Genomic DNA, 26,981 nt, shown 5'->3' with positions numbered 1-26,981 from the left:
ACAAGTGACTTTGACCTTCAACTGTACTCAATTTTTGGTTTAAAAAAAAAAAAAAAAAAAAAAAAAAGTTTCAAAGGCAAAGTGGAGTTAAGACATCTTTCCTCCCAGAAATGTGACTGTGCAAAGAGAAAATGCTTACTATAACTGCATGTGTGTGTGTGGACAAGGAAAGTGCCAGAGGGCAAGCTTAAAACCTTTGGTCCCCCCTTGATCTCAGACATAAACTTCAGGCAAATGATTAACGTTGGGAGGGGGGGGGGGAGTACTTCTATGCCATAATAAAAAATAAATAAAAATCTACTTTCATGCTAAACTGATTTTGTACCCGACAGTCAAAATAAGCAGTTAAATTTCACAGTACAGTGTGCCTTGGGTCTAATTATAATACTACTGGATTACCATATATTGTGTATTTACAAAATTTATTGTTGTCTTACCGAAAAGGTCTGAAGCCCAGAAGTGGTGGAGGTATGGACAAAAGTGGATGGGGCGGAAGGTCTGTGAAGGGTGGAAGGAGGTCAGTGTTGGGTGGCAGAAGAGGTGGTGGTGGTCCATGTGGGGGAAACATCTCTGCAACAGGTGGCAGAAGCTCCCATGGAGGTACTCCATCACCCGGTGGGAATGTTGGTGGTGGAACCAGGAATGGTCCTTTTAGAGGGGGTCCTACTGGCCCACAGTGGCCTGGGGCATCCTTACTGGGTCCTCCAAGCTGATCTGACATCCGGGTCACTGGTGGGGATACCTGACATCCTGACTGTGAGGTCACACACATGGGCAAACACCGTTCATCATCCAATCGTGGTTTTCTCATTATACCAGGTGACAAGTCTCCATTAGTTGACATGCTGCCTTGAGAATTTAGATACTTTGGTGATGACTGAGGTCGGCTGGGTAGGGCATGTCCATTGAGGCTGCCCGCATTAATTTGGTTAGCTGCTGAAGAGAGACTGGGTGCACACAGAGCTGCCAAAGGGCACATGGGATTATTTCGTGTGCTTACATTGGGTTGCGAGGATCCATCATGAATGTTCATCCCATTCAAGAGGCTAGCTATCTGTTGTCCCTTATCAGCAAGACTGGTGGGCTGGTGAGGGGTCTGACTGGGTGGGACTGACGGTGGCTGACCTCGCATCACGTCCATGCCCATAGTGGAGTGAGCAGGTAAAGTGAAAGGATCACTAGTTGCAGATACAGGGGTGAGGAGGTCATGAGGCAGGTCTCGTGTTGGAGGCAGGAGCTGGCTGAGGCCCAAGGTGGTGGTGTCTCCCAGATCAGTGTTTCCAAGCAGGAGTGGGTCCAGGTCACCCAGTGGGGAGAGGATGGGCAGGCCAGGGGGGCTACCACCGTTCAGCTGGTTAAGACGTTGCAGGTTGTCAAGGAAATTTTTCTGTGCATTGAGGTCACTAGTAAATTGATCAAAGTCATGTGTTACTCGGGCACTGGCAGGCAGAGCAAGGGCATCAGCAGGAGTCTTGCGGGTATCACAGACAGATCCCTGACTGCCCCCAGACAACCCTGGAGGTGAACCAGTTCCACCTACACCCAGGAATGATCCATATCCAGAGTCACGAGAACTACCACTCAGTTCTCGCTCACGGAAAAATTCTCCATAGCTTCCTTGTAGGCCAGTCTGTGCAGGAAAAAAATTTTAATTATTACTGATAAATCTATGCAAATGAACAATATCCTAGCTCCGGGCTCCTAAACTCCTGATGGGATCTGATAGGATGATGGACGAGAACAACTTGCTACTTCAGGTCATGATCCATATTCTGGAAATACTGACCCCAATTCCTAACAAGTATATTCCTCAGCCACCTGTCAGTATCGCTATAGACTACTGTCTCAATATCTTCACAAACAGCAATATCATATTCACAAGTTAACGTAAAATGATTATTAAAAATATATACAGTAAGTATATATATATATATATATAATATCGGTAATAATCATGAAAATGTCCAGCTAAGTGGAATCACATTGTGAAATGGACTGAAATCACAAGGAGAGGGAAGAAAATTATTATACTTCCAAAAATCAAGAGGAAAAAGGTAAACAATTTGTGAAGCTATCTGTCTAATGACATTTTTACTCTGACTCAATATAATGTAACAGGATTGATATGTATACTCATGTTATACAAAATGTGTACCAACTGCAAAACATACAGATATGATAATGTACTATGAGTAGGAAAAAAATGTATAATCGTAATCCAAATCCAAATTCTCAGCCATTAGAATGAAAAACTTTCAATGTGCAACATTTGGGGTTACCAGGGCTGTGAACAAAAGAATGGAAAGTGTTAATGGGGAAAGTGGCCACTTACAATCCTTGGAGGTGTTTTGTTACCTAGGGGCCATGCTGAATCCAGGAGGAGGAGCACAGGCTAGGATGAGAAGTGATGGAAGAAATTTAGGGAACTGCTATCTCTCCTAAGACCCTTATGTGCCAAGAACATGTGAAAAGTGTTATGCTGTATGGCAATGAAACTTGGCCTATAACAAAAGAAGATACATGCAGACTGAAATGCAAAGGAATGAGAATCTTGTGATGGATAAGTAAAGTCTGAGTAAAAGAACCGAGAAGAAAGTAGGAATTAAAGACTGTCATTATTCCCATGGGAATGAAGGGTAGTTTCTTCAGAGCTACAGTACACTAACATACTTAGCAAAGGGCTATGATGATTTAATGGAGTTAGAAAACAGGACCCCAAAATTTGTGTCTTTGGGTGACTTGACCTTTGACCTCACAAACCCATTAAAAAAAAAAAAAAAAAAAAAAAAAAAAGATAGAAAAGGATGTCTGGGGTTCTATGCCCATGGAACAATTCTACAAAGTCAGAAGAAAACTGGTTGGGATGTGAATGAATGTCGCCAAACTGATAAGTGCATGTAAGGAAGAAAGAATTGAACAAAATACACTAAGGCGTGGAGATCTAAAGTATCAGAGGCGATGCAAACCAATACACAGAGATTGTCTACACAAGCTGAGGGGAGGGGAGGGATGACAGGCTCAGGAGTATCACAGGTGTAAATCTGAAGGGAAGGATGCCCCAAGGGAAGGGAAGGGTGCCCCTAGGCAAATCTAGAAAAATGTGGGGTGAGCTACTACATAGGGACTCTGGGCTAGGGGACTGAACAGGAAAATGGCTCAAGATCACAACATGTAGAGAGCTGCCCTCAGGTGAAAGAATCTACACATGCTGACACGGACAATGGTATACATAAACCAAAGGGTCAAGATAGAATCTAGCCATAAAGAAAAAGAACAGCACAGAAATTCAGATGGCATACCTAGTGAAAATGGGCTATATAGTTATTCACATCACCTCAATCTTTGAACTCTTGGCTATACTTTACAAGCAAAAACCAAAACCTTTTTTTTTTTTTTCTCCCCTTTTATACAAGGGCAAGTCAATAATTCTGTTGGCAACACTGCTCATTGTCTGTGCATCACACATCACTGCAGTGCAGGTTTGGGTTTAATAGTTCTCTTCTGTTGACCCACAACAATAACATCCTCATTTTGCTATTAACACTGTCAAAACCTTCCAGAAACTGTTTTGAGGTATTAGAATATCTTCCATAAATCCAAACCTTGCCCTTTGGTCTATTGCCTGTTTGGTCCACTCAAGGATGCCTTAAGAGGTCAGTGATTTGCCACAGACCAAGAGGGGAAGGAAGCTGTGCACCACTGACTTGCTTCCTGGCCAAAAACTTTTTTTCTGAGGGCATCAGAAAACTAAAGCAACGATGGACCAAATGTGCTGAAAAGAAGGGGACTAGGTTGAAAACTTTTATCCTTATAATAAATGCTAAAAATACACTGTAGAGAGTTACTGACTCACCCCTGTAGATGTGTTCCAGTGCGGGGAGAAAAAAAAAAAAAAAAAAGCTGAAGAAGCTGTATGTTAAAAAAGGACTGCGATGGTTGGATGAAGCACCGTATGTAAGAAGCCCACTATATGGGTTTAGTACCTCCTCTTACAACAAGGCAGTTGACCAAATGACTATCCTACATGAACTTATGAAGTAAATCTATGAAATAAAAATAATAATAAATTATTTGTGCTGATGCTGAAGTCTGTGAGGTCGTCAGTCTGACGGCTTAAAAGATGTGTTAACCCCTTAACCGTGGGGCGTCACTTTCGTGACGCTCGGGTGCAATGGATCATACCGCGGGGCGTCACTTTTGTGATTCTGTGTTATATTGAATTCGCCCGGGCTTTCAAGTGGTTGCTCGTATCATCTGTCAGTACTGCCAGTGTCCAACAATAGTCAGTGCTGCTATTGTCATCTGTACTCCCATCCATTGTTGATAATTTAGCCATTTCTCCCCATTCTTGACTTCCCTTCCTATCTCCCCTCCATTACCCTCTCCTCCCGCCTGCCCCAGCTGTGCCACGCTACTCAAATCTTGCCCGGATTTTTCCATTCATTTCATCCATTGAAATGAGCCCTATGCCCTATTCTTATACAAAATATATATAAAAAAGATAAAAGGTAATTGATAGTGCCATACACCTGGAATTGGCTAATTATCACCTGGCAACACCCCATGTGCACTCATTTGCTAATTTTCCCTATTTCCCCTTGAAATATGCCGTATGACCTGTTCTCATATGAAAAATATATATAAGGAAGGGAGAAGCCTAAGTGATATTTACATTCACCTGGAACTACCTAATTTATTATGTATTGTCTAGATTTCCTGCCAATCATTTCACAGCATATAAATTAGCAGCTGTCACCATGCTGACGTTGTCAACCCTTGGCGGCCCCATATCCACCCCGTCATTCAGTTCAGTGTTGTCTCCTGAGATGAAACCACGTCACACTCACGCCCCTCCATTTCCGCCGCTTCTAGAGGGCCCTGTGACCTCTATCCCTACTAAACCTCATGTGAGAAGGGGTAAAGGACTAAGTGACTCTGCTGTGGAAAGTGAACTGGCTACTTTATCCATGATAATGATGGACAGTGATTACAATCTTTCTGGTGAATCGTGTGATGAGCCAGTGGAGGACATGGTGATAAACTCCCAGTACGAGTGCTTCAGTGTGGCTCCAAGGGAAAGGAGCCCTTAGTTACTGCATGTGACAGTGTACAACATAGTGTAAATAAAATAGAAATGTAAATAATGTAAATAAAATAGAAAATGTAAATAATTACTATCTATCTATCTATAGTCCCCAAGCTAAGACTCTCTGAGAGCCTGGTTATTTTTTCTTTACAGGTATATAAATATGCGCTGGATTGAATAGGAAAAAAGATTCTTACAAATAGCAATATTATTATAAACTTAGTATTAGGTACAATTTCACAAGGTCTTTAAAACCCCACAAAAATATTTGAGGCTGGGCGACGGTAGACCACCTGGTGGCAGACCTCTGAAACAGGGTTTGGTGAAGCCTCTAATTTGCATGTCTTTCTCACTGCGAATGCATTTTCTTACACTTACTTGAAGATAGGTACAACCTGACTTCATTACGTACAGTCCTGGCACTTACAAGAAGGTATTTACAACTTGACTTCACTATATAGTCCTTACACTTACAAGAAAATATTTACAACTTACACTTACATGAAAAAATTTACAAAATGCCTTCACTATGTACAGCACTGGGTGAGGCACACAGGCAGAGTGAGCGTGAGGGAGGGAGCGAGTGAGTGTATGGCCTTGACAGCCAGGGGGATGGTAAAGGAACAGTTACCTTACGTGCCTGCCAATTTTTACCCACGAAGCTTGAAAAATGCAGTCACAGTGAAGATTTTTATTTTAAACCATTTTAAAACGGCACTGGTAATGGCCGCGGAATTAAGTCACACCATTTTAAAATGGCACTGGCACGCGGCAGGTTAAGCATGCTGTTTGATATTTATCTACGTCTGTGATTCCCCTTTGTTTCTGGATCCTACCCCACTTCATTATTCAAGCAGGAATCAAGGTTGGGACGACAAGGACAATGATATAATTACTCTTTGAATATATATCACGAAGATGTGTAATGGATGCAAGAGTTTATAGAGGCTGGGGGATTGGACTTTCTGACCACTACTTGGTGGTTGCCAGAATTAGAATTCAAGTAAGATGGAGGAATAGAAGAAGGGAAAGACGAGAGGAAGGAGTAGTTGCAAGGAGAGTGGAAAGGTTACAAGAGGATGAGAAAAAGGCAGAGTATAAGAGAGAAGTGGAGGAACGATTGGGCAAATATGAATTGGAGCGGATGGGAGACGTGGAAGGTGTGTGTAAGATATTTACAGAAGAAATATGTGCAGCATGTGATGTGGTGTGTGGAAGGAAGAGAAGACGGAGGGGGGTGCAAGGAACAGCGTGGTGGACTTAAGAGGTGAAACAGGCTGTGGCACAAAAAAAAGAAAGCATACAATGAATGGATGAGAAATAGGGGCGTGGAAGAAGTTGAGAGGCGGAAGAGAGAGTTATATGTGGAAAGAAAGAGAGAGGTGAAAAGATTAGTAAGAGAGAGTAAGAAGAGAGTGGATGAGGAATTTGAGTGTAAAGTGGAGGGACTGTAAGAAGTAAAGTGGAGGGACTGTAAGAAAATGTTCTGGAGAGAAGTGAAAAGAGTAAGACAGGGTGAAAGTGAAGTTAGCAGGGTAGTGAAAGATAAAAATGGTAGATTACTAGTGGAGAAGGGAGAAAAAGAGAGCAGATGGAGAGAACACTTTAAGGAATTGTTGAACGTAGAGGATGGAAGTAATGCGAGTATAAGTGGCTGGGGAATGGCTGGGAGAAGGAGGGAGGTGAGAAGACAGGAAGAAATCAGTAGGATAGAAGTTGTGGAAGCAATGAAGAAAGTTAAATTGGGGAACGCCCCAGGAATTGATGGAGTGTGTGGTGAAATGCTGAAGCATGGGGGAGAGATAGTAGTAGAATGGATGTGGAAGATGTGCAGATTGGCCTGGGAGGAAGGTAGAGTCCCGGAGGATTGGAAGTCAGGTATAATTATTCCCTTGTAAAAAGGAAAAGGGGAAAAAGAAGTGTGTGGTAATCATAGGGGCATTTGTCTTCTTAGTATAATAGGAAAAGTGTATGGTAGGATACTTATTGACAGAGTTAGAGAAAGAACAGAGAAATTAGTTGGAGAAGAACAGGGAGGCTTTAGGAAGGGAAGAGGTTGTGTAGATCAGATATTCATTCTTAGATCTTTAGTGGAAAAGTTTCTAGAGAAGGGAAAGAAGTTGTATGCGGCTTTCATGGATTTGGAGAAAGCATATGACAGGGTGGATAGACAAGTATTGTGGAAAGTGTTAAGAATATATGGAGTAGATGGGAAGTTGTTGAATGCTGTGAAGAGTATGTACGATGGTGCGAAGGCTGCAGTGCGTGTGGATGGTGAACTAAGTGAATTTTTCTTTGAAAGTTGGGTTGAAACAGGGATGTGTCATGTCTCCATGGTTGTTCAATCTGTACATGGATGGGGTAGTAAAAGAGGTACAAGGTAGGGTAGTGGATGTTGGAGTGGCCCTGGTGAGAGAGGATAGTGTTTGGAAACTCCCTGTACTGTTGTTTGCAGATGATACTGTGTTGTTGAGTGAAGACGAAGGGGAGCTGCAAGGCTTGGTGGATGAGTTTGGGAGAGTGTGTAAGAAACGGAATCTAAAGGTGAATGTAGGGAAGAGTAAAGTGATGGTCTTTGAGAGAGGTGAAGTCAGTGAATGTACAGCGAGGTTGGATGGTGAGGAATTGGAAAATGTGAGTACGTTTAAGTACTTGGGTAGTGTGACGAGTAAGGATGGAGGTTTGGAGGGTGAAGTGCTTGAAAAGGTACAGCAGGGAAGAAAGGTTGCTGGTTCTTTGAAAGCAGTGATAAGAAACAGGGAAGTGAGTATGGAAGTGAAAAAGTTACTACATGACAGTATTGTGATACCAACTCTAACGTACGGAAGTGAAACTTGGACATTGTTGGAAGGACACAAGTCAAGAGTGAGAGCAGTGGAAATGAGTTATTTACGAGGAGCCTGTGGAGTCACATGGAGAGACAGGCTGACGAATGAGGATATAAAGGAGCGTTGTGGTGTTGATGTAGATGTGATAGGAAGCATTATGAGGAACACACTGAGGTGGTTTGGCCATGTGGAGAGGATGGAGGGTGAAAGACTGACGAAGAGAGTGTATGTGAGTGAGGTGGAGGGTGGAAGAGGGAGAGGGAGGCCGAGGATGAGATGGAGGGATGGGGTGGAGAGGTATATGAGAGAGGGGTGCGTGAGTTGGGAGCAGGGCAGTGAAATGGCAGGGGACAGGGCGACTTGGAGGCAATTTGTTTGTGGCCACCCCAAACGGGATTGAGGTGTATGGCAATAGATAGATAGATAGATACTCATCCTTACCTCATCATCTTTAACTGTCGACTATATAACTACTTTTTAAGTGTACATTTCATAATCGTCCTTACCTCGTCATCTTTAACTGTTGTATCAAACAGATAGTTCATAAAGTCTGCCTGAGTCTGAGAAGGGGTATGGAGGGGAGCAGGGGGAGGGTAGAAGTCATCGGAGTGACTGGATCGTCCCCCTAGACTCCCCACACCCCCATTCCACACCATGTTGCCTTCACTGCTCCCATCACGCCCTACACACCTGACATTGCTGCTCCCACCACTGTTCCTGAAAATAGAAAGCCAAAATTATCAAACACTGTAAGCACTGCAAATGAAAAATTTTACATTTGCAGTTATTATAATAATATAATCACTAAAGCATGGACATAGGCAGTACAGCAACTCCACGCTAAATAAAACTCGCAACATACACATTTTCACACACACACACACACACACACACACATATATATATATATATATATATATACACAGTAAGACCTCACTATAATGGACTAATTGGGGCCCAAACCATTCCGAAAAACGCGAAATTCCGATAAAAGCGACATTCGGACATCCTCCTGCTAATCCGGACTTTTTCCGATATATCAGACTTTAGTCCTGATACCATGAACAGTTTTTAAACTGTTTTGACTACCACTGCGGTACTGTACTGTGTTATAACTTCACTACATTAATCAAATGGTATAATATATATATAATAATACTGTACTGTACACTGATAACATGTCTTTTATTTACCTTAACATGGTGAACATAGTTGAAGTGGTCAGGCAGTCCGGACTGCTTCTGGCTTTATCGGACTTTTTCTGATATATAGGAATTTAGTACAGTAGCTCCTCAAGTCCAATAAAAGCGAATTCCGGTCTATTGAAGTCCATTATATCAAGGTTTTACTGTATATGTGCTAGGTGTGCTAAGCCAACTCCGTACTCTCTCTACCCCTGCACAGTTGTTGACTTTCGCCCCTGTTTAGAGTACAACTCTCATGTGTGGGGAGGCTCTCCACATACAGCTCTTCTCAACAGGGTGGAGTCAAAAGCTTTTCGTCTCATTAACTTTCCTCCTCTTACTGGCTCCCTTCAACCTCTGTCTCTTCATCACACTGTTGCATCTTTATCTCTTTCCTATCGCTATTTCAATTGTCACTGTTTCTCTGAACTGTTTGCTCGCATCCCTCCACCTCTAAGAAGGTGCGTAACACCCATCTAGCAACAAATTCTCATCCCTTTTCTGTTCAACTCTCTAATGCAAGAGTTAACCGTTACTCCTTCATTTATGCAACAGGTCAACTCTGCAACAGTCTCCCTCTGTCTGTATTTCCTGCTTCCTATGATCTCCAGTCTTTCAAACGCAGTGTATCCAGGCATCTCGAAATGATCAGGTCTTGAATCTGGCTCTCTCTTCTATTTTGTTTTTCTCTTGGAAGGAACAATTATTGCGGGCTCGCGGCATTTAAAAAAAAAAAAAAAAAAAAAAAGTGGGGCTATGTCCTAATCTGGAGGGCAAGGTGGGGCCAAGTCCTAATCTGGAGGGCAAGGTGAGGCCAAGTCCTAATCTCCGAGAGGGGCAAGGTGGGGCCAAGTCCTAATCTGGAGGGCAAGGCAGGGCCATGTCCTAATCTGGGGGAGGGGGAAGGTGGGGCCAAGTCCAAATCTGGGAGGGAAATGTGGGGTCAAGTCCTAATCTCTGGGGAGCAAGGTGGGGCCAAGTCCTAATCTCTGAGGAGGACAAGGTGAGGCCAAGTCCTAATTTCTGGGGGGGACAAGGTGTGGCCAAGTCCTAATTTCTGGGGGGGAAAAGGTGCGGCCAAGTCCTAATCTCTGGGAAGAACAAGGTGGGGCAAAGACCTAAACCCTGGGGTGGAACAAGGTGGGGCCAAGTCCTAATCTCTGGGGGGGCAGGGGGGGGCCAAGTCCTAATCTGGGGGGCAAGGTGGGGCCATCACCTACACCCAACCACATCGACGTAATAGCCATCATCCACACACACTTACTGTAAGTGCATCCCCAACCATTCAAGTGCTCAATCGGTAGAGAGGTGGTCTGCAGTCCTAACGGACCTGGGTTCAAATCCCGCTGGGTCAGGGAACAGCTTAAGGATATGAATATGAATTTCATAAACGTCAGACTTTACTGATCTACCAGAAGACCTGCCGACATGTCGTAAAAATACCCCCGCTAATACCAACATACCAGTCCTGTATGAGACAGCCCTAGCAAGTATTCAATATGGACGGTGGGTGTTAGCGCCAAAGTGGTGACATGTAGAGGTGTGCAGTACGTGGGAGGACTACTGGGCCTTGAAAGCAGGCTGTGAAGCCTATGCCCAGAGTCCAAAAAAAAAAAAAAAAAAAAAAGTCACCCACAATTGCCCACACCCACTCAGTCCCACCACCACCATATCATAGTTACGCACACTTAACAGATACCACCTACACCCACCTAAACTCACCCACAATTACCTACACCCATTGACTGCATAACCACTCACACTAAACCTCACCAACCTACCCCCACCCACTCGTACCTACACCATCCAACACCATCTTAAAAATCCTATACCTATCCACTCCCAGCATCTGCGTTGCCATGGAGACCATTTGTTTCCTCATCCACAGGAGCCCACGTCCTAGACAACCTCTGGCCTCGGTGGCCGACAAAAAAATGACTATTTCCACTATTTTTATCATTTAGGACTGTTTTCCTGGTGCAGACGGGTGGGTGTACCGATATTACAATACCGACATAGCTTATTTCTTGCCCGTCTAGTCAAATAATTGTTTTTAAAGCTAAAATGTTGTGCTTTCTCATGTTCCCAACAGTAAAAGTACCCTTGTCCTCTGATTTAGGTTCAAGATTAAAGGAATATTATAAAGACTGTGAGTTTCTCTTACTTATTTCGTCCTTGCTGTCTTAGCCATCAGAATTTAAAACCATTCTGTCAGATATTCGTGTCTCTCTGTTATTTGAATTTATGATGTGCAACTTCCGGAGACACCCTGTGATCTGGCAACTGTACGGGGGGATGCGAGGGTGCGATGGCAGTAGGACCGTATTCGTAAATGATATTAACCATTTCTTACAATATTCCTTTACAGAAGGAAATCGTTATCAGAAATCGGTCTGTATAGACGTATTCCCCGCTAAATATTCACCCTGGTTTGGTTGTGAAATGTTTGGGCGATATGCGAGTGAAAACAAAAGGCTCCTGTACACAGGTAAAGGTTGAGAAATTTTATGAATATTGTCATATTTTGTTGGAACTTAATTAGTCACGTCACCTAATGTGGTCCTAATGTGCACTTGATGTCTGCCTTAACTTCACTACATAACTGCACCCAAATTGGCACGTTTCCCAGTCAGATAAGTGGATAATAATAATATGAAATAGATCAACGGCACTAAGGTAAAATTATTTTAATTCTGACGTCATTTTTAGGGTGCTGTTGGTGAGATTGTCAAGTTCTAACACTAAGAAGAGAAACCCCTGCAAGTAATTTATGCAACAGGTCAACTCTGGAACTGTCTCCCTCTGTCTGTATTTCCTACTTCCTATGATCTACAGTCTTTCAAACGCAGTGTGTCCAGGCATCTCAAAATGAACGGTTCTTGAATTTGGCTCTCTTTTGTATTGTTTTGTTTTTTCTTGGAATGAATAGTTTGAGGGTTCCTGGCCTTTGGTTCCTTCTTTCTTGCATAAATAAACAAATATATATATATATATATATATATATGTGGTTTATAGATTCAGGAGGTGCTGACATGGGGCCTACACATAATATCAATGTCAACTCCAAATGGAGCAACTACAGTGTCTACCTGGGAGCCAAACTTCCCCATATTTCCTTAAACCCTGCCCTGGAGGACCATGGCCCAATGCTGGTGAAGCACTGCTTACCACAAGAGGGTGCCAGATCCTTACAAAATATATGTACTGTACCTGTAGGGCAGCTCAACAGAAGCAGGTGGTTACCAGTGATAATGGGACAGTTCAGCCAGACAGACAGAGAAGTAAGAACAACACAATATATTCTTAAACTTTTTCACAAGCATTTTTACCAATTTGCAAATTTTTTTACATCTTGATTTTCAAGCATCCCGCCAGAACCACTCAACAAAATTCCTCTGGCGGAAGATGTACAACTCCAATAAAATGAGTTAACCATTACTACCATGCCAAGTCATGAGTGCAGTGTAGGCAGGTAATAGTCAAAAGCATTCCTTACTCACTTTTTATATTTCACTGGATTTGGAACAATGTTTTTTCTTGCATGTCTATTCCTACTAGCTTCTGGTCTCATGAAATGAGTGAAAATACAGTAATCCCGCATTTTTTGCGGATTTTTTGTCTACGGTTTTGCCCTCTCGCGGATTTTCTTAGCATTAATAAGTTCAACAAAAATATCCTTGAATATACAGAAAAAAAAAAAAATGAAATTCCCGCAGCTTCCAATTGTAGCGCGGTAAACTCACGCCACCCTCTGTCCCTTTCCCGTGGCCCCTCTGCCAGTGTTACCATATCTAGCATAATTTTATTCTTTTAGCATAATTTTGATCAAATTTTCGAGTCTGGAATATTTTTTAGCATATTAGAAGTTTTAGAATCATTCTAGCATAATTTAGAATGGAATGGAATATTTTTAGAATAATTTTATAAAAGCTACAAATCAGAGAGAGAGAGAGAGAGACGAATAGGGTAAGATGTTTGAATAGTTGGTTACTTTCAGTTTGGGCTTGGTTGGGTTGGATTAGGTTAGGTTAGGTTGGATTAGGTTAGGTTAGGTTAGGTTGGATTAGGTTAGGTTAGGTTGTTAGGTTAGGTTCGGTTAGGTTAGGTTAGGATAAGTTTGAGCTTTGTACACTACCCATGAAACCTAGGTTTTTCCGATGGATTTTGGTATGATTCATTCAATTTTCAGCTTCATTTCAGTCGGAAATGACCATTTTCTGTGTTTCCCCCCCTCCCTATAACCCCCGATTCCCCAAAGATCCCTCATTATTTCAGGGGGATGGGGGGGGTCATATCTCAAAAAATGGTTATTTCCGACGGAAATGATGCTCAAAATCGAACGAATCACATCAAAATCCATCAGAAAAACGTAAGTTTCGTGGGAAAAAGCAGTATGGGTAGATACCGATATTTATCCTCTTACTGTATGTAGGTTCATTTTAATATTTTCATAGTAAACAATATATAATTAATATGTTGCACGAATATGTATAGAATTTTATCATTTAGCTTCAAGTTAGCATAATTCATTTTTTACTTGGAACAAATATGCTCAATCTAGCATAATTTTTTCATTGCCCTAGCATAATTTCGTTGTTTGGATATGGCAACACTGCTCTCTGCCTCGCATTCTTCAGTCCACGCCTGACTGCCTTAAGTGGCTGTTGTGGTTGTAACCACACTATGATATGAGCCTCTTGCCTCCCACTTGCTTTCCACATGGCCCCAGGACGTAAGCCAGCCTCACCAAAGGCTAATAATACAATTAGTAAGAACTCCAAAGTGACAAAACGATCAAGTTATGACCTTAGCAGAGAAAATTGTGTTACTGGACAAGCTAAGAAACGACCGTGCGAGTGTTTGCTATCACCAGTTAATGCATCTTTTTATTTTATACTGTTTTGTTAATAAATGTGTAGATAATTGTGTATTACAGTACAGTGTTTACGTTTTTCCTTCATAATGGAGTATGTGCTTTCAATCTTGTACGAAGGTATTTTGGGATGAGTATGGAGGTTTCGGGACAATTCGCGGTCACAACAAACAAAACAATTCGCCTTCATTATTGAAGATAGCTATGGGTGACGCTAGAATATAATTCAAAGGCGACTACAGCAAGGAAGAAACAAGTTAATTATTGACTAAAGGTGCAATAAATAATATCCAGAACCTACGCTACTGAACATAGACTACTGGATCCCCCTGAAATATAGTTATTAAAGTATTGATTAATTAATAATAAGTATATTGATGAAAGTATTAATTAGTATATTTATAGAATGGCGGGGAATCGTCCAGGGTGCGAATTGTTCTAAAGGGGAATCGTCCATGTTTTGACGGGGAATTGTCTGACGGCGTATTGTCTCGCAATCAGTATGGACATGGACTGTGTGATGGGCAGCATGGTGGACACAAGTGCAAGTTTTCAATTGTTAATAGAGTATTCGCGGAATTGACTTTTCGCGGGGGTTACAAGAACGTAACTACCGCGAAATATGCGGGATTACTGTACAATTCTATCTACTTGCACAAATTTTCCTGAAAAAGAAAAAAAATAATAAAATAAAATTCGGTGTTTACATGTGATATAAGATGGGGTAAAGAGGCATTAACATGGGAAGCAGCTGGGGCATATTTTGTTTAGTACATAAAGGCCCCAACACGCTTGCACGCCTCGGCCTTGGTCACCTAATGGCGGCTCACAATGCTGCTTGATCTCTGGCAGACTCCCTAAACAGTCCCTTACCCCTAAGGTCACATTCTATGACCTCGTCCCAAGTCTTTTTCAGTCTGCCTTGTGCAACCCTATCCCCAACATTCACACTTCACACTTCTGCACCCAACTGTCATCCCCTATCCTCTCCACATGCCCAAACCATCCCAATCCACCACTCCTCATTAAAACATCAATACATTCCAGTCCCATCCTTTCTCTCCACTCTTCCATCATAACCTAGCCCCCACAGCCTTGCATTCACGGAGGCACTGAACATCCACCTAATCATTGTCATTTGTGTATGTTTGATCCTGTGAATCTCCTCTTCCATTACTGACCAGGTCTCACTAGCATTACATTCCTAACACACTTTGCATACAAATATCACTTAGCATGGAGGAATAGTCCTCTCAATATCAGAGCTACCTGAATTTCTTCCAACCACTCCTCACTCTAGCCACCGAGCCAGTTCCAGCCCCACCTCCTGCAAAGAACAAGTCTCCCGTGTGACAAAACTCTTCTATACTTAACCCCAAACTGCCAGCTGATGTGTATAGCCATCATGATTTTGGGCGTGGAGCAACGCCGGTTGAGTGTAAAGCTGCAACCATCTTTCTGCCACCCTCTGAACTTTAACTTATCCTTATTCATCAACGGGACCACCTGGAGTCGTGGGATACTTTAATTTGAAAGAGTTGGTGAGACTTATGTGTCTTTAATTTTTTCTCTAGATGTTACAGTTTGGCAGATATTAGGGTTTGAAGAAAAGGCATTTTTTTTCGTCACGGATATCCCCTGTGGGGAGGAGCGTGCAACATCGGAAAACCCCAGGCGAGTAGGGGTTAACCTGTACCCTCCCATCATTGTACATCGTACGACAGTCCATAGGAGCCGCCATAGACCCGTCGTAGTAAGCTGTACAATTTGCAATTGCAAGGCACATTGCGTGCACACTTTTCATATTTCGCGGGTGATTCATGGAGGGGGAAAGCGTGAGACCTTCCTCTAGTGTATGTTTGTGGAAAAATCAGTATCTGCTAGCCAAGTGTGCCAGAAATCAGCGATTTATGGGTGGTACAATTATGAACCTATGTTATTTTCACCCATTTTTTTTCATATATACCAAAATATTGTTGCTGCATATGTACTTTTGTAACAAATAAATGTAAATTTATGTATTTAGGTTGGGTCTGATTAGTTACCCTTCTCCTTCCCACTGTAGTTAACGGAGCAGCTGCACCGGCCCGGCCACAGCACACTTGGCTGAGGCGTGGGGAGACCAAGCTTAGGAGCACTCAGGGATGACGGGAGCAACTTTCTTAGTGATTTTCATTAGTTTCTCACCCAAAGAGAATGTTTGAGCAAAAAAAAATAAAAATATATATAAATCGAGTTTTCAGGAGGTGGGGGGGGGGAACCGGGAGGGTACGGGTTAAGAGACCCACCAGCAAGATCAATCCTTTCACACCTGACAATCTCCACATGCTCTCCCAGACACACCACACACGTGAAATCAGCAGTATCTCGTAGTCTACCACTTAATACCACTACCGGTACATCTCTTATGCACCCACTTATCACAAATCCCTTAAAAGATGGAGTTACTTTCCACACCTTTGTGGCAAACTGTACAAGGCCACTCTCACTCTGCTTTGATGGTACTACCTCAGCCCTGGGTATCACCATTTTTTTTTTTTTAATCTACATTTACTCTCAAACCCTTAAGCCCCATTCCATCTCTCCACCTCCTAAACCTTTCCTCTGCCTCCCTTTTATTCTCTGCAATCAACATCATCATAATACAACAACACCCATGGAAAGCCATTTCATAATTCACATGAGAAATCTTCAAGCATCATGACAAACAATAATGGGCTCAAGACGGACCCCTGATGCACACCAACATAAAATACAAACATCAAATACAAATCAAAACCAATCCACTTTGCCCACACTGCAATATGCAATGCAGCCTGCCAGACTATGACACACTTATGCAACACATGTACCACACTATTACATAAGTCCTTTAACAAAGCCTTGATAAAAGGCCACTGGGAATGACCAGTTGAAGTTGCCAATCTCCTGTGGTCCACTGGATTCACAAGGAAATGAGCCAGGGGTTGCAACAACAAATGTGAAAACTCACCAGACAGCACTACTCTTGAGTAAAGTACTGAAACACCAAAGAAAGGTTGAACATGAATCTGAGGGTGTACTAAAATAACTGTGCTAACTTACTTTGTTGGCTTATCCTGGAGATGTGCAAGGCCCAGCTGGTCGGTGTCATCCAGGACACTTGAGATGAGTGCATCCACCAGACCCCGGCCCCCCGCGACCACTCCACCTCCATCTCCCCCGCCACCACCACCCACGTTGCTCTTGTCTAAACTTCCTGACCTTAAGAGGCAGTTCTGTTGGGAAAAAGAAAAAAATATATATACATACAAATACAGTACAGCATACTGTATATATATATACACACACACACACACATATATACATATATATATATATATATATATATATACAGTACACACACATATATATATATATATATATATATATATATATATACACACACACACACACACACACACAGTAATCCCTTGATTATCCATCGTAATAAAACCAAGGGCATGACTGGATACGGGCAACGTCCGAATACGGAGCAATATCTTTTACTATACCCATAACCTATCTATACCCATACTCAACCTTTAGGCACAGTACCCCTCCTAATTTTGGCAGTGTTCTGCAGTCTTTTGGCTCTTCTTAGACATCCACACATTGGAATATGCAATATAATCCTTAAAATATACATATACATACAAACATACACACACATAGAGAGAGAGAGAGAGAGAGAGAGAGAGAGAGAGCACTGATACACATGAAACCCTTGACGCCCTCTCATGTGCGTTCAGAAATGTTGTGTGCTGATGATTTGGCCGGGTGAATTCAACCAATGTTAGGGATCTGAACAACCATTCTCGCTCACCTTCTGGGTTAAGGTATATTACCCACGCGTGGACAGAGAGGCCAGTGAGCCTCTCATCAGCCTGCTGTCAAGGTCATATGACTTAAACCATACATTGCAGAAGCCTCAAAATGATTCGGACAGGTCAAAGTGTTGTTTTTCTTGTTTCCTGGGCCAAAATACACATTTACGCCACTAACTCCAACAAAGACTTTTGCGGACCTGGGGATGTCTCTTATTGATACAGGCAGCCGACCCTTTATGAGTTAATGAAAATATAAAACATCTCAAATTTGCAAGGAAATATCTACAATTATTCCAGTGAATCTCATCTTCCAGTAGCTGCTCGGTGAAAGCATCAAATTGCTATCTGTGAAATTTAAGGTATCAGAAATGGAGATGTGATAATTTCAAATGCCTAAATTACAGAGATATTTCATAAAAACAAATAAATGAACAGAAGACATTTGAGTTCTTTACATCTCAGAGTAACACACTGCATCATTACTTTACCATGGTGACTAAACAGTCCTGGTATAACAATCAATTTCCTTATCACATACCAGATACCTAATCCCCGAAACTAAGTTGGTCATATCTATACACAACTTATCTCTCATTCATTTCTGTCTTTTCATATCATCTTCCCTTATGGACCCCCACTCTTTCATAACATCCCTTTGCATCATTTCCCACCATCCTCTGCTAATTCTCTTGAAGACTTTTCCCTATATATGATCTTTGTTAACCTTACTTTACCTATGCATCTGTTTTGTCCAAAGTAGCTCAACACATTAGAACCTGAGTCAATGAGATCCCTTGCATGCCACCCTAAACTTTTATTCAGCTAGAGTATGTAAATGGTACCGTAATGCACTCAGAATCCATGAATAACAAACCCACTCCATCAAAATCTACAAAAATTATATCACAACTGGTCAACTGTACTAGGTATATCAAATGGAGTGATCTGGAAATGTTAAGACACGATCTTCATATTTATACAGTACTCATAAAAAGTACAATGCAAAGACAGGGACTACAGGTTTACACTCTGACACCCATCATGTGAGGGATGACCTCAGAAAAGAGCCCCTCAGTATCTGTCACCACATTTTAACAAACCATCTTCATACTCTTCATACAACACATCATTCTCCCTTAAATTGCTTCCAACCTTGTTCTTGGTCTTCTCTTCCTTCTTTGAACCTCCTCACTCTCAAACTCACTTAGTCAAACTCAAATTCCATTCACTCTATCTGCCCCACCTACCACAACATAATCTCTCTCTTTTACCACTCCATCAGCCTTCACATCACACTTCATGAATTCTTTACTTTTTCTGCTTATCCCTGTATGTCATTCAAAAACTCTTCTAAATTAATTTTCTTCAACGGCTCTCACTCTCATTACATATTTCAAACACCATCCAACTTGAGACTTTCAAGACTATAAACTAGGCTATGTCACTGCTGGAACAAATACAGCTACTGTCATGCAATGCATTCTCTGCTTGTACATATTCCTATTTCTTGTCACCGCTCTCAAGGTCTCTGCCACTGTCCTACTTTCTTGCCTTTTACTTCAATTAATCTTCCTAACTTCCATATTCGTTCATGTCACTATCTTACTTGAGCACCTGCAAATTTTTCATCCTAAACCATTTAATATCAACTGCCAACTCATTTTTGTACCTCATTCAAACACCACCATTCTGCTCTCTTCTACTATCTATCCATTGCCAGATGCCCTAATCCCGTAAGGGATGGCCACAAACAAATCGCCTCCATGTTACCCTGTCCCCCCGCCACTTCACTGCTCTCCCCCCAGCTCTCACCCCTGTCTCTCATACACCTCTCCACTACATTCTTCCATCTCATTCTTGGTCTCCCCTTCCCTCCTCCCCCCTCCACCTCACTCAAATACACTCTCCTCATTAGTCTCTTGCTCTCTAACCTTTCCACATGGCCAAACCGCCTCAACGTATTTCTCCTAACGATTTCTATCACATCCACATCCACACCACAATGCTCCTTCACTTCCTCATTTGTCAGTCTGCCTCTCCATGTAACTCCACATGCTCCTCTCAAATAACTCATTTCCACTGCTTTCACTCTTGATCTGTGTCCTTCCAACAAGGTCCAAGCTTCACTACTGTATGTCAGAGTTGGTATCACAATACGATCATGCAGCGACTTTTTTACTTCCATCCTCACTTTCCTGTTTCTTATCACTGCTTTCAAGGAACCAGCAAACTTTCTTCCTTGTTGTACCCATTCAAGCACTATATACAGATTGAACAACCATGGAGACATGACACATCCTTGTTTCAATCCAGCAATCGGATATAAAAATTAAATCAGTTCATCATTCACACGTACCCGGTACTGCACCTTTAGCACCCTCAAACGTACTCTTCATAGCATACAACATCTTCCCATTTACTCCATATATTTCAATATTTTCCACAATCCTTGTCTATCCACCCTGTCATATGCTTTCTCCAAATCCATGAAGGCTGCACACAACTTCTTTCCCATCTCTAGAAACTTTTCCACTAAAGACCTAGGGATGAATATCTGATCTACACAACCTCTTCCCTTCCTAAAACCTCTCTGTTCTTCTCCAATTAATTCCTCTGTTATTTCCCTAACTCTCTCAGTAAGTATCCTACCACATACTTTTCCTTTTACACTAGGAAGACAAATGTCCCTATGATTGCCACACACTTCTTTTCCCCCCTTTTCCTTTGTACAGGGGAATAATTATACGTGACTTCCAATCATCCAGGACTCTACCTTCCTCCTAGACCAATCTTCATATCTTCCATATCCATTTTACTACTATCTCTCCCCCATGCTTCATCATTTCACCACACACTTCATCAATACCAAGGGCTTTCCCCACTTTGACTCACTTCCCTGCTTCCACAATTTCCATCCTACTGATCTCCTCCTCCCTTCTCCTAACAATTCCCCAGCCACTAATACTCACATTACTTTCATTCTCTATGTTTAACAGATCCTTAAAGTGTTCTCTCCCTCTGCTCACTTTTTCTCCTTTCTCCACTACCAATATTTATCTTTCACTCCCCTACTAACTTCTTTATCACCCTGTCTAAATCTCTTTCCAGAACATTTTCTTACATTTCCTCCACTTTATATTCAAATTCTTTTCAAATTCCTCATCCACTCTCTTCTTATTCTCTCTTAACCCCTTAACCGCGGGGCGTCACTTTCGTGACGCTTGGGAGCAAGGGATCATACCGCGGGGCGTCGCTTTTGTGATTCTGTGTTATTTTGAATTCACCCGGGCTTCCAAGTGGGGGCTTGTATCATCTATCAGTACTGCCAATGTCCAACACTAGTCAGCACTCCTAATCTCATCTGCACTCCCATCCAATGTTGACAATTTAGCCATTTCTCCCCGTTCTTGACTCCCCTCCCTACCCCCCCTCCATTACCCTATCCTCTCGCCTGCCCGGCCGTGCTACGCTAAGTAAATCTTCCCTGGAATTTTTCACTGATTTCATCCATTAAAATAAGCCCTATGTCCTATTCTTATACCAAATAATATATACAAGAAAGAAATAAGGTAAGTGAGAGTGCCATACACCTGGAATTGGCTAATTATCACCTGACAACACCTCACGTGCACTCGTTCGCTAATTTTCGCTGTTTTTTTCCCCTTGAAATATGCCGTATAATCTATTTTCGTAATAAATATACATGTAACGAGGGAAGGGAGAAGCCTAAGTGATATTTACATTCACCTGGAACTACCTAATTTATAATGTATTGTCTAGATTTCCTGCCAATCATATCAGTGCTAGACAAAGCTGTTTCAAGATATAACATTGGTAGCTCTGAATATATATCTCCCTAAGTAGGCCTCTAATCTATTTTCGTAATAAATATACACGTAAGGAGGGAAGGGAGAAGCCTAAGTGATATTTACATTCACCTGGAACTACCAAATTTATAATGTATTGTCTAGATTTCCTGCCAATCATATCAGTGCTAGACTTAGCTGTTTCAAGAAGTAATATTGGTAACTCTGAATAACCCCTAGCAGGCCTCCACGCGTTATCAGTTCACTCTCATCACCCGAAGCGAGAGTACGTATGTTTCTTCTTGCTGACTTCAAGGCCTTTTTTCACCCCCATGCAAATGGCCCTGTGACCTTTACCCCCTACTAAACCTCGTGTGGAAAGAGGTAAAGGGCTGACAATTGATAAAAGAGTGACTACGATCTTTCTATTGAGTAAAACAGTGCAAGTGGAATTGTAAATAATGTGTAAATAATGTGTAAACAGCAAGTGAAAGTAATGAATGTAAATATACGTGAACAATGGAAAATAGTTTTATAAGTTATTTCAAGTGACAGTGCACAACACAGTGTAAATAAAATAGAAATGTAAATAACGTAAATAAAATAGAGAACGTAAATAGAAATGTAAATGAGTAGTATTATAAGAATACGAGTATATACCCTAGGAGTAATGAAAGTGAAAGTTTCACTCTAGCATGTCTGAATGCTATGAGTTATGACAGTGAAGATGAAAGTGACATTCACTCTCAATGCCAGTATACAGGACGAGAAAGTGAATGCTACGGATTTTACTGAAAGAAATTGAATCCCTACAGTGACAATAAACTAATACTACTGAAGGAAACTTATGGATAAAGACTGTAGATATATATAAGTGTTATATAGTAATAGAAATATAAAGTGTGAGGGGTTTTATGAATAATAAATGACAGACTACCAAGAGCGAACTTGTGCCAGTGCGACAATCAGACGCGCTCGTAATTTCCATTGCTTTCACAGTGTTTTTTTTTTTGAGTATGGATCCCAAACTACTTGAAAATTGTAGAATAGTGTTTATAGTGTTTGTATCTGGCTGTGGTAATCATATTACGGGTTGTCGGGAAGTGTAAAGTGGAGACTTCGTTACCCTACTTCAGAGGTCTCCACAAGTCCTACGGTAACCGACGAAGGCTCAACAATCATTCCAGGAGAAAGCTGAAGGTATGTGCCATAAGCATATGTAATTTTATTATTCTAGGACTAATAACTGATTTTTGGCAAATATTTTTTGAGAGTCTGTCGGAGCCCAAATAACCCCGCGGCACATGCAAGTCATTGGTAAACAAGCCCGCGGTGTAGGGGTTAATAGTCTTTTCATCTCTCTCTTCCTCAGTACATACAATTCTCTCTCTCCTGTCTCTCAACTTTCTCCATGCCTCTGTTTCCCATTCACTCACTACATGATTTCTTCTTTTGTGCCACAGCTTGTCTCATCTCTTCATTCCACCATGCTGTTCCTTGCATCCCCTTTTGTCTTCTCTTTACCCTACACACCACCTCACGTGCTGCACTGATTTCTTTGAATATCTTGCACACACCTTCCACTTCCTCCATCTGCTCAAAATCACATTTACCCAATCGCTCCTTCACTTCTTGCTTATATTCTGCCTTTTTCCAACCTCCTGCAAACTTTCTACCCTCCTTGTATTGACTACTACTTCCTGTCTTCCCTCCTTCTATTTTGCTGTTGCAGTTGAACCTTGACTTTCACCACCACCAAATGGTGGTCAGAGTGTCCACTCCCCCAACCTCTGTCTGCTCTTGCATCCATTACATACCTTCTCATTCTGTCCTCCACACAAGCATAATCAATCATTGCCTTCTGTTCATTCAGTACACCACCCACCCTTCTCATCACTCGCCACTTATACCTGTGCATCATTTTATGCCTAAAGAGGGTACTGGCTATCACCAACCCCCTCCCCACACAAGTGTCCATTACAGCTCTGCCATTTTCATCCACTTCGCAGGCACACCCACTCACCAACTACTCCACTCACCTTCACATTCCCTACTTTTCCATTCACATCTCCAATCAAATACACTCTCATTCCATTTAGACTTTTCCATGCACGCTTCCACATTTCCCAAGGGTACTTCTTTCATTCTGCTTGCATGAACTTGCATTGGTGCATACAAACACACACACACACACACACACACACACACACACACACAAAATTGCCTACATTTGTAATCCTACTTTCAATCTTACCCACACAATCCTTGAACCAAAATGATCCATACTCTCTTCTACAATTACTCTTTAATTATGTCTTTCACACAAACTCCCAAGTTCTTTTACCAAATCTGTAGCTTTCACAATCTACCAAGCACTGCATCACCTGCAAATAGAAGCAAACACACTCGAATGCTCAGTATTTCCTCTCATTCAGAGCACTCCCCTACAATATACAGTACGCTTTTTTTTGCCTCTCCCAGTACTCCACTCATATACCGTACATACTGCACAACACTGGAGATAAGACACAGCCCTCTTCCAAACAATCACTCAATAAACCATCCACTTACACAGATGCTTTTGCTACATCTACATGCTCTGAACTGCTTTGAGTTATCTATATACATTCCATCCCACATACAGTACAGTACTAATAATTCCTTTCAAAATGGCAACCAATCTACCACACCCTTTATCAGATGCCTTCACCAGATCCATAAATGTAATAAACATTCCATTCAGTCCCTAAAACTTGTCTGAAAATATCTGATCACCATTTCAATGCTCTCTCTGAATGCACCCTGTTCTTCGTGCACGACCTCTCTCAATGCTCTTCCACTCAGTACTAACCTACATTCATGAGGCAGATACCCCTTCAATATACTCATTATCCCTCCCTCTTCCCAAGACCAGATACAATAAAACATCCTTCCACTCACTCATCCTTGTATCCAGGCTAATTTACACACTTCAGCATTCAGTCTCTTAGTACGGTACCATGTAAGCAACTCCCCTCCCAAAATTACTTTTCTACACTGATCCTTCCTTCCACTGATCTAGCCCTCCCCAAATGATATCACACTATCCCCTTCACTTATCATACTCTACAACTGACAGAAATGATTTCCTTCTCCCATCATACGGTACCTCATCCTTGTTCCAAACACTCTACCATCCATTTCCCTTCACTACTCACTGCTCCGTAAGTGGGAAAAGAGGTCTGGATGATGAATGATGATGATGAATTATGTCTTAATACTGTATTTTCAAACCACCTTCGCATACGTTAAAGTATTAATATAAGGAGACAAGTTACTGTTGTTTGATCAAAATCATCCATAAAAAAAAATCTCCAAACCTACCAGCTATTTGAGTGTTTACTAGTTGGGGAGAAGGGTTTTATGTAACAATATTTTTACTACTGCCTTAAGGAACATGTGTTTTTCTTACCACTCTCATTGCAAAGTGGAGCAAATGCTGGGTGCTTAGAGACAATTTACCCTTTCACTATCATCAGAAATGCTGTTAAAAAAAAAAAAAAATCTCAGAAAGGCACTGCCAATAGAAGCAAAAGCACATGTATATAACATGATTTTTAGTACGGTACACACACTTTGCAGGATGTGGTGCCTCTCACTGTCCAGTTTACAGCAGACTAGCCTGCATGAATGTACTGGACTTTGCAGTCAACTACTTTCTGACAAATATAAAATAACGGCTCATAATATGACTGACCTGCTTGTTGAGGAGGGAGGTGCCAAGGTCGTAGGGTACCCATGGGTTAAATATGCTCACAGGCTCTTGGTCCATCAGCATGGCGAGTGTGTATGTGCTGCTCCTAGCGGCATCCTGTGCTCACTCAATCTGAAACACAAACATACATGATGTACTTCAGTTATCTACCAGTGAATACTGGAGAGGAGCGGGTGGAGTTGTGTGCACAGACAGAATGAAAAATGAAGAAGTGAAGGAGCGTTGTGGTGTGGATGTGGATGTGACAGAAAGCATTTGGAGAAATATATACTGTACACTGGTGGTTTGCCCATGTGGAGAGGATGGAGAGCAAGAGACTAACGAGGACAGTGTATGCGAGTGAGGTGGAGGAGGGGAGAGGGAGGGGGAGGCCGAGGATGAGAGGGAGGAATGGAGTGGAGAGAGGGAGATGTGAGCTGGAAGCCGGGCAGTGAAATGACGGGGACTGGACAACATGGAGGTGATCTATTTGTGGTCACCCTTTATGGGATTCAGGTGTCTGGCAATAGACAGATTTTCAGAGTGAAGAAATTGAAGCCTGTTCTCTGCTCTACTGTCACCAGACACCTAAACAAACATGGCTGCTGCCTACAGATGGCTGCACACTTATTATTCTTTATTTTACTTACTTCTATGTGTTTAACCTTGCTGAAGTAGTATGTAAAGCTATCACTCTTGCCATCTCCAGATAATCATATTCAGCTTAGGAGAGAATTTTCAAAGTGGAGGGGAGCGATATAGCCTGCATTAATCGTTCACTTCTCAGGTACTGTCCCAAGCTGGATATAATCTCCTGGTGGTAGCTAATGGAATACTGTACAACATAATTATGTGTTCAGGATGAAGTGGCTAACCCTTCCAGTTCAACTTGTCTGGCTAATTTTGCTAACTCCAGACAACTTTATCTTCTTAGATCTTTTGTAGTAAAAGGAGCAGTAAAATCTAGGCCCTTGCTATACGGTATGTAACCCTTCTAGTTTTAATTCTAAGCTGAACAATATCATCAGTAGGTATAATAAATGAAATCAAGGAATCTGTTGTCATACGGAAGAAGTAGCTTACAAATCGATAATTTTTCCAAGGCTTTGTCCTTTAGGTGATTCCCAGAACCGGTATTTCCCCACAATTTTTTTTTCTATAAAACTATTGTTTTAATTTTTTTGTTTTTTTTTTTAACTTTTCCTTTATAACATCAAATTTGTCACTTTACACCAAAGAAAGCTTAATAAAAGATGGACATTCTTGGAAATTTACTTTTCTTTGATGGCAACCTGGTCCAGAAAAAATTTACATAGGCTACAATACCATTCATAGTTCATAAAACAGCTGGAAAGGCGATAACAGCAGCTGCCTTATTCAAATATGAATGAATCTGTGCATGTGAGCATGCATGTCAGTTCATCTTTGCACACGTAATGTCCTCAGTATGTTACTATTTATAAAGATGCACTTCTTGCTTACTATTTATTACCAGTATACAGTAAAATCAATTACAACTACCGGTATCTGTTACAATTCCCAGTTACCAATACAGATGACTTACCAATTCTCCCAACAGGGCAGCTACATGAAAGTTTTCCACCCGCGCACATTATGAAAAGC

The 26,981-nt window shown here is 41.7% G+C and overlaps 1 protein-coding gene across 1 annotated transcript in view; it reads right to left on the bottom strand.

Annotated features, from left to right (window-relative positions):
- Nucleotides 1-26,073, bottom strand: part of LOC145414459 (uncharacterized) — a 33,941-nt gene extending 7,868 nt beyond the window's left edge. The window contains exons 1-5 of the mRNA XM_080284016.1: nucleotides 26,009-26,073; nucleotides 25,362-25,490; nucleotides 17,056-17,228; nucleotides 8,421-8,631; nucleotides 438-1,630 (exon numbers count right to left, since the gene is read on the bottom strand). Coding sequence (XP_080140142.1) covers nucleotides 438-1,630; nucleotides 8,421-8,631; nucleotides 17,056-17,228; nucleotides 25,362-25,442 — 1,658 coding nt within the window. The 5' untranslated portion in view covers nucleotides 25,443-25,490; nucleotides 26,009-26,073. The remainder of the gene's footprint in view (nucleotides 1-437; nucleotides 1,631-8,420; nucleotides 8,632-17,055; nucleotides 17,229-25,361; nucleotides 25,491-26,008) is intronic.
- Between the last annotated feature and the right edge of the window lie 908 nt (nucleotides 26,074-26,981).

The sequence above is a fragment of the Coenobita brevimanus genome, chromosome 99 (assembly GCF_032717465.1).
Source record: "Coenobita brevimanus isolate Jiangsu-jjx chromosome 99, ASM3271746v2, whole genome shotgun sequence".
NCBI classification, from domain to species: Eukaryota; Metazoa; Arthropoda; class Malacostraca; order Decapoda; family Coenobitidae; genus Coenobita; species Coenobita brevimanus.
Note: the sequence above shows the minus strand (reverse complement) of the source record. Positions and strands in the feature narration are given on the sequence as shown.